Source organism: Orycteropus afer, unplaced genomic scaffold (assembly GCF_000298275.1).
Source record: "Orycteropus afer afer isolate SDZICR_OR568_19922 unplaced genomic scaffold, OryAfe1.0 scaffold00273, whole genome shotgun sequence".
NCBI lineage: Eukaryota > Metazoa > Chordata > Mammalia > Tubulidentata > Orycteropodidae > Orycteropus > Orycteropus afer.
The window spans coordinates 2,171,810-2,180,914 of record NW_006921860.1 but is presented as its reverse complement, the minus strand read 5'-3'; the positions used below and the strand labels follow the sequence as shown (position 1 = coordinate 2,180,914).

Sequence of the window (9,105 nt, the reverse complement as noted above, 5' to 3'; positions counted from 1 at the left end):
CCAGCTCTGACAGTGAGCTCCTGTGAAGACCCTGAGGGGTGGAGACGGGGTGGAAGGCCAGCTCCAACAGGGAGCTCCCACTTGCTCCATGGCGGGTGCCGTGATGAGATCAAATAAGAGAATGGCCACTGGAGAGTTGCCGCTGATTGGCTGCACTGGACACTCGTCTCCCCCGTCTCTGGCCGGCCCAGTGCCCACTCTAACACTACAGTTTATGGGGCACCACCCGCTGTGGTCTGAAGGCGATGTCTCAACAGACTGCCACAGCTGCTCTCGGGGATGTGTGACCTGTCTGGTCCTGTTGTCTTCCACTGTGTAGCTTCCAAGTGTGGAATGGTATGGCTCTGTCCTCCACTGTCTGGCCTCCAAGTGTGGAGAGATATGGCTACCTTGTAAAGACGTTCCGCGCAGGCTACGAAGTCTGTCATCCTCACTTGCTCTACGGTGCGACACAGCACTGCATGAGCTCCCGTTGATGTGCTCACGGGCAATCGTATCTCACACTCCAGGCTAATGCTTGTGGTCTCCATGGGGGAGCTATGCCATGATGGCGCCCATGGGCCTCAGTGGTTCCCAGAACAGCAACGAGCACGTAGACATCTCTGTGTGCTTCTCCCGGGTAACCCCCAGGAGCTGAAGGAGCAGCCAGTGCTCTTCAGAAAGCAGATTTCAGGAAGAGGAGGGCGTGGCATGGAAACCTGCGCGGAGGGGCAGAGAGGAGAGAGAGGGAAGGGCCCGGCCTGCCGGACCCTCCCCGTGTGTGCACGTGTGTAAGTGTGTGCACATGTGTGTGCATTGTGCAATGTGTGTGCGGGTGTGCGTGTGCGTCTGTGTGCGTGCATGTGGGATGTATGTGCGTCTGCGTGTGTGTGCAGCAACATGTGTTTGTGTGTGTGTGTGCATGCCTGTAGGGGGTAGGGGGTGCCTGTGCATGCCTGTGTGGAAGCGTGCATGGCTGTGCATGTGCCTATAGGGCCGTGTGTGTGTGTGTGTGTGCGCATGCTATGGTCAAGGTCTTGCACCAGAGACGGTGGGCATGGCTCCCAGATCTTGGGTCAGGAAGGAGCACGCTGGGCACCTGGAGAGTCAGACCAGAGCTCCTCTGTGGGACTAAAGCAATGCTCAGAGGTCCCAGGTGGTCCCAGCCTGGGGACAAAGCCACCCCACGATGGCCCTGGCTTCACGTCTCCACTGCCCCTCCTCACCCCTTGCACACGCAGCACATCCAGCCTTTCCCTGAGAGTGCCACGGTGACTATGAGCACACCTGGGTGTGTGTTTAACCTTTCCTCCATCACGTCCCCCTTTGCTTGCTGGGTCAGGGGAGGGTGGTGCAGTAAGAAAATGCCACAGACAAATTGATCAAATGCCGGCCTGGAGACAAACCCACGTTGTCTGTATGGATCCTTGGCCTCCACGCAGCTCACCTGCCCATCTCGCCCTCAAACTAATCAGCTCCTGCTCCCTTGTGGCTGCCGGCAGCACTGGGGTCAGGCCTGGTCCTGCTGCAAAGTCACCAGCTGCCTGACGAGGTTGAGAACACAGGCCATCTTGGAATGAAAGCTGCGTAAACAACTGGTTTAAAAAGAGACTTGTTGGATGCTGGCTTTGAGTGGGGCTTGGAGGAGCTCAGCACTCCTGCTCAGACATGTCGGCAGAGCTGTGGGCAGCTGAAGACCAGAGAAGTCCCTGCAGGGACAGGTGACCTGTGAACCCCAGCTGCAGGAGGCGTTCCAGGCGGAAGCAGGGCCTCGGGCCCACAGGCCCCCAAGAAACCTCAGCAGTCAGCAGGGGGCAGGTCAAGACACCCAAAGTTACCACGTGCACTCTGAACAAACAGAATACAAGGAGCCTAAGAAAAGAGGGAGAGGGAGAGAGGGGGAGAGAGAAAGAGAGAGAGACAGAGAGAGGGAGGGAGAGAGAAGGAGAGATAGAGAGAGAGAGGGAGAGAGAGAGAGAGAGAAGGAGAGAGAGAGAGAGAGAAGGAGAGAGGGAGGAGGAGAGAGAGGGAGAGAAGGGGGAGAGATGGAGAGAGAGAGAAGGAGGGGGGAGAGAGAAAGAGAGACAGAGAGAGGGAGGGAGAGAGAAGGAGAGATAGAGAGAGAAGGAGGGGGAGAGAGAGGGAGAGAGGGGGAAGGAGAGAGAGAGGGAGAGAAGAGAGAAAGGGAAAGACAAGGAGAGGGACAAAGATAGAGAGGGGGCAGGGAGAGGGGATAGAGACAGAGAGGGAGAGGGGGGAGGGGGGAGGGGGAGGGAGGGAGAAAAAGGGGTGGTAGGAAGAGAGAATGACAGACAGACAGACATAATGAGACAGGGTGAGGGAGAGAAACAGACACAGAGAGAGAATGACCCCTGGATCAGCCTCTACCTGCCCCCGTGCCCCGCCCATGAAGCTGTTTGGTCCCCGTTTTTGACATCTGGGAGCCAACAAAGAGCGAGAGCCAGACAAAAGGCCAGGGGCAAGGACGCACCAGGGCCCGAAGGGAAGAATGAATCCAAACCGGCCGCCCGGTGCTCCCCACCACCCTACCGTCTCAGCATCTCCCTGCAATCACGTCCCCAAGCCCCCCACCGTCCCACCTGCTGCACAGCAGACACCCAGGCACCTGGGGGTCGAGGCTGACGGGCTCACGCCGCCCTGAGACTGACCTGTCCCGGGACGTGATCCAGACTGTGACCACCAGGCCGCCCTGAGACTGACTTGTCCCTAAGACACTGGAACACAAACCCCGGAGTCACAGGGAAGCTGGCGAAGTCGTGCAGGTAGAGGCAGCCCCACGCGCCCATCTGCCTGAGCTCTTGGCCAGCGCCCCCCCGACAGGCCCTCATGGCCTTTGACTGTTTAAGACCAAAGATCCGCTTTGCCGTAAGGAGACTGTGATCTAGTATGTGGGCCCACAACGCAGCTCACTTTCGTCAAGTCGCCCCAACTCATAGCCACCCCTCCTTGGGTTTCCAAGGCGGTATCACTACAGAAGTAGATTGCCCAACCTTCCTTCTGAGGAGTGGCTGGTGGGTTTGAACCACCGGCCTTCTGGTTAGCAGTCTGATACCTTAGGCACTATGCCACCAGAGCTCCTAATATGTGGGTAGCAGCACTAAATTCACCACATGTATCCCAGGCCTCTCACTAAAGCTGCTGGAGACAATGATTTTAAAGCCCCTGGTTTCTAACTCCCGGATTTAGCAGCTATGGGCCATGAGGCAAGCATGCAAAATGGGGCAGCTGGCTGCAGGGCCTGGTTCACCCCCTGCAGGGCCTGGTTTCTCGGCTGTGGGGCCTGGTTCACCTACAGCAACAGGCCAGGGACATCTTTATAGCCAAGGTGGCCCAAACTCTGCGGTGGCAGGGACTGGCCCCCCACCTTAGGGACCCAGCTGGAAACAAAGAGCGTTTGTTCTCGGGCGCCCTCCGGTGGTGGGTTCCCACAAGGCTCCACGTCCCCTCTTCCTGCTCTGCAGACAGGAGCTGGGACTGGGCACCAGGCTCCAGGAGGGTGTGTGGCAGGCCGGACGCCAGGGCACAGAGGAAGCCCGCGTGGCTCCACCCGGATTCGATCTCTCTGGCACCAGCTCCCGTGCTGAGTGTTTTCCGGATGAAGAGCCAACCTGCAGAAGCAGCTCCCTGCGCATCCGGCAAGGCCGGGACCCGTGGGCGTGTAGGTTCAGGCCGCAGCCGGGCGAACACCTGCCGTGCTCGCGGCCATGCAGCAGCTGCAGCCACCTGGCGGGCCTTCAGAGCAGAGAGTCTCTGCAGGGCAGGTTCTCATGCTCACGGGACGTCTGCAGCCGAGCGACGGGGCCAGTCTGCCCATTACCTGCAAGACGCTGCCAGCTGGCGGGACCAGCCTTCATGCAAGATGTCAGAATGTGGCGCGACCCACACATCTTCTAGAATCCCGGCTGGGTAAGAAGCGGGTTCCTGAGGTGTCAATTACTAGATCAGCTTCTTACAGGGAGATTTCCAGGACTTTGCACTTGAGAGTACAATCTAGCCTTTTAGTGATGGTTTTCAGCCACAGAATCGGGTGGTTAGTGGAGAGAGAGGAGTAGACCATCCAAATCACCTGGGGCCTTTCTCTGATGCAATGAATCAATGTAGCAGGAGGAAACCTATCATATCAGCCTCTCTGCAGGTGAGGTCCAGCCCCACCTCTTCCTCAGGTGAAGCCACGTGTACAGGCCAAAGCGTTCACAGGAAGAGACGGGTACAGGCAGCCTCTGGGTCACCAAAGACTTCCATCCCTACCTCTATCTTTAAATCGAGTTTGTAGGTAAGTTGCAATGGTTCCTATCTAATGTCAGTCAAATGTTTATCTTAGTATGTAGTGTACCTTTCTACACATAAAAACATTAAAGAAACACTTCCAGATACACTAAAACATCAATAATAATGTTTTGATGTGCGTCCCAAAGTAGCACAGGTTTGCTATTAAGAACCATTGTATGTACCTCGAATTTTTAATAGCATAGGCTTTATGACCATAACTACAGGCTGCATGGTTGTACATAAGTCGGAAGGACATCTGTAACCCAGGCCCTGCCTATACTTGACAAATTCACACAAACTGGCGACGAGACTTCAAAGCCGGAGAGCAGAAGCAGGATGCAGATCGAGTTTGAACACCCATAGCATACAAAGTAACACTTATGGGTCCAAAACCCATGTAGATTGCTGCCCAAGGCGACTGGCCTCCCACCCTATCAGATTTAGGAACACGGGGAAGGTTTGCCCATCACCCAGTGTCACACTCTGCATTTTGGTGACTGGTGACTTTTGAAGAACATGTTTGATCTTAAAGTCAATTTTCAGGAGGATATTGATCCATCAGAGCTCAAAATGGACACAGGCTCAGCAAAGGAACCAGAAGCCTGGGCCCTGAGATCACGGTCTTAGGTGAAATAATGGGAACTGGGAAGCAGAGGTTCCTGAGCCAGGGGACTTGCACGTGTGCAGGAGCTCATTTAGTCTTCCCAAGACCCTCCAAATAAAGTAGTGAGCACACGCTCAGCCAGGGAGGAAGGGGGGGGGGCAGAGGAGACGTGGACGCACTGGGGCGGGGTCCTGTCTTGAGCCACCCCAATGTCTGATCCAATACCTAAGTGATGGGCATCGGAGAGCAGATGAGATTGATCCTTACGGACTCATCAATAGACTCGGATTCATCAAAATCTCAGGAGAGAGAGCAGAACTTTAAAGCTTTTACTCAAAACTCAACCCAAAACACAGTTGCCACTGAGTCACCCCCAACTGAGCAACCCCGTGCACGTCGGGGCGGAACGGTGCCCCACAGAGGTCTGGAGGCTGCGATTCTCAGAAGCAGCTTACTAAGCCCGTCCTCTGAGGTGCCTCTGGGTAGATTAGAACTTCCAACCTTTGGTTCAGTAATCAAGCACTTAATCAATTGTGCCACCGCAAAACAAGACCAAACCAAAAACCAAAGCCATTGCATCAAGTCACTCCAACCCATGGTGACCCCATGCATGTCCGGGTAGAACTGTGCTCCTAGGCTTTTCACAGGATGATTTTCCAAAAGCAGATTGCCAGGTCTTTCTTCTAAGGTGCCTCTGGGTGGACTCGAAGCTGCAACCTTTCAGTGAACAGCCAAGAGCAATCACCATTTACACCACCGGGGACTTCCCTCTGTGCACCAATGTGAACAACCAGAAACCAAGGCCTGGATACAAAGGAGAGCAGGCACCTCTGGGCTCAGGTCTGAAGACGGGTCAAAAAGGGTTAGGAGTAAGCAAAGAGAGAAAAGAGGTACAACAATGTACAAACACGAGCACGGGGGTTGGCTGTTGAGTTACATGTTAGAGCCACAGCACTTCGCACAATTAGAGCATGATCAAAGGATGACATTGGGAAGAGTTAGTGAAATCTGTCTGCTGAACACAGAGGGTCCATTAAGATAATCACAAATTTTACCATCCTAAAAGCAAAGAAGGGCCCTAAGGAATAAAAATGAACAGTCCATACACTCCAATAACGTCTGTTTCCATCATTCCTCAAAGGACTATTAAAACGTGTATCCGTCCTTTCAACTTTCATTAAAACATGAAAGTGTAGCGGAGGGGGCTCACTCTTAGGAAGAAAGATATCTGTTGTATATCAAAGAGGACACAGCGTGTCTGTCTTTCGTCAGACTAGAACAATGAGCCTCCATCTGAGACTCCACAGGAGAGGCAAGTGCCTTCCCTTCTCCTGCTCCTACAAGGTAGGTGAGGGACAAGAGGGTTCCCATGTCCATGTCACCACAAGGAGGACCTCCCAAGCCCAGCTCAACATGGAACAACATGGGGAAGAATTTCATCCGTCTCTTCCATGAGGGCTCTTCATAAACCAGCTCCCAGCATCATCTACCGAGCACTAGTCCTTACTCACAAACACTGCAATGCCTTGGCCCGGTTCGAGGAAATACCAAAGAAAGAAAACAGCACGTTGCACTGGGCAAATCCATGGCAAAAGACCTCTTTCAGGTCTTAAAAGGGAAAGATGTTACTTTGAAGACTAAGTTGTGACTGACCCAAGCCATGGTCTTCTCAATCACCTGATATGCGTGGGAAAGCTGAACAATGAAAAAGGAAGACCAAGGAAGAATCGATGCCTTTGAACTGTGGTGTTGGTGAAGAATACTGAATACACCATTGCCTACCAGGAGAACAAACCAATGTGTCTTGGAAGAAGTGCACTCAGAATTCTCTTTAAAAGCGAGAATGGTGAGATTCCTTCCCAAGTACTTTGAACATGTCACCTGGAGAAAGACCTCCTGTGCAGTAGAGTAGAGGGCCAGTGAGAACGAGGGAGCCCCTCAATGAGCTGTGCTGGCACAGTGGCCACAACAGTGGGCGCCAGCAGAGCAAGGACTGTGAGGATGGCCCCGGACCGGGCAGTGCTTTGTTCTGGGTATATGGGGCCGTCAGGAGTCAGAGCCGGCCTGACAGCACCTAAGAGCAACAGGGAAATGTCTCCCGTCTGCTTTAACTTGATGTATGGAATGAGCCTGACCAGGATGGTCAAAGCAAAGAGAAGTCAAAATATTTTCTTAATCTCAGGAAGGAATCCAAATGTCTAAGACCACACCCCATTAAAAGATAGGGGAGATTCATTTGTCTCACTGGACAGACTAAAACTAAACAGAAAACCTCAGCTGGAGGCAGGTCACATTCAAGACCTCAGCATTTTGTTCTCCACATACAAACTGATGAACTTGTCCTTTAAGAAACAGCTCAAATCCAACACATTTCAGACTATCTCCAACGAGACAGGCCTTGACAGCTTGCCCTGCACTGAGGGATGTAGAACCACTAATCAAACACAGAGCAGTTGACCAATTTGCTGCAACTCACCATGCTTTCCCGAAACTTCATCATTATTGGAAGATTCTTTGCCAGCAACCTCAAATGTGAAGAGATCGCCTACCAAGAGGAAAAGAAAAGCTCTGCCATGGGCTTGGGGGATTGCTAATGGTTGGTGTCGGTAACATGACGCTGGAGATATTACAACGGCCCAGCCTACCCACCAGAACGAGCTCATTTCCAACCTCCACCACCGAGGCAGGGTCTCCACAGAGGAGAACCAGCCAAGGCTGCTAGCAGGAAGAATGTGCAGAGTGAAAACTCAGAAACCTACTGTGGGATTTCAGCTGGTACTAAAATAGGAATCGTTACATGAACTGCAGGCATGTCAGTGAGAGGAGAAGGAAAGGAATTCATTGTCATTTGGGTAGAAATGTAAAAGAGAAATGAAAAATGACCAGGGAACAGAAGAAAGTAAAGGGAATGAGTACAAATCCTGAAGGAAGGGGGCACAATGCAGATAACACTGCCGTTCTACTGTCCTTGGACGCCATGTTAGCATGCCTCCCTGTGTTTATATAACGGACACCTGAATACAGTTACGGTATATCGAGAAGTCATTCTGAGACTCACTCCATCTTGAAGAGTCTAATTAAATGACAGCACACAAGTTTCCACTTATAATTTCTTCTTTTTAATCCTGAAACTATAAATGTAAATTAGCATTTTACATGCTCCTATTTTCTTTGTGTTTTATTACAATCTTGGCTCTTTAGTTTTCAGCAAGGCACTCCAAAACCACATAAAAATGTCCTACATTCACTTTCAGGCTAATTTCTTTTAACCCTATGAAATTAGGAGTTATCAAAATACTCCTTTATTCATATTCTGAAATCTTTCCTCTTGTGGCTACAGCTAAATATTCGATAGATTACGTGTTATTCAAACTCTAAATATGTGCAGTGATTAAGGGTGAAATCTTGTTCCATGACCCAACACGTCAACTATGGAAACAAAATGTTTCAAGTCTTCTATAAATGAACTCAGATGCTCTCTCTCTACCTTGGCTTTTCTTCCCCGACTTCAGAGTCCTGCTGGGAACTCATCACTCTAAGCTGTGGCTTGTGAGCGTGGAAAACCGCATCCTTTAACTCAAAAATATTAAGTGTTTCCCTTAACCTTCCGCCCAGGGCTCCATTCCCATCCTTCATAACAGCCCCATGCCACAGTCCTGACCATCCTCGGGCTGATGGGGTGACTCAGAACTCCAGGATCATCTAAGCGGTGACAACCTTGGTTGCTTCAAAGACACCTTCATTAGGGTCTGAAGTTGCTCACGGCTTGATTTATGGTCTTGATTTCAAATCACAATTAAAGTGTCTTTCCCCAATGTTTGGGTTTTTAGACACCACACAGAGGGGCTTCTAAGTTGGAGGGTTTGGATCATGTATGCATTCCTCCCCACAACCACCTTCGTGCTCCATCTTCTGATGGATGAAATCCAACCGTCCCAGGGCATCAAACGTACTCAAACACTGGTCATAGGGAAAGAAGGGAAAACACTCATTCCCGAAAACATTCAACATTTTGTGAGAAGAATATCCAGAGAGGACAATGTCATGTTTCATTGCACTGTAGTCCCAGAACTGACACCCAAAACCCACTGCCATCGAGGCAAGTCTGACTCACAGCAACCCCCATTGGGTTTCCAAGATCGTAAATCTTTACAGAAGTAGATTGCCCCATCTTCCTTCTACTGAACAGCAATGGCTTTGAACCACCAACCTTCTGGTTAGCAGTCAAATGC

At 51.5% G+C, this 9,105-nt stretch overlaps 1 protein-coding gene across 1 annotated transcript in view; it reads right to left on the bottom strand.

Annotated features, from left to right (window-relative positions):
* Positions 1–7,373, bottom strand: part of SMOC2 (SPARC related modular calcium binding 2) — a 285,658-nt gene extending 278,285 nt beyond the window's left edge. Inside the window, 4 exon segments of the mRNA XM_007950494.1 lie at positions 2,368–2,416; positions 2,649–2,714; positions 3,365–3,750; positions 7,350–7,373. Of these exon segments, the coding sequence (XP_007948685.1) occupies positions 2,368–2,416; positions 2,649–2,714; positions 3,365–3,750; positions 7,350–7,373 (525 nt within the window).
* Positions 7,374–9,105: the final 1,732 nt, after the last annotated feature.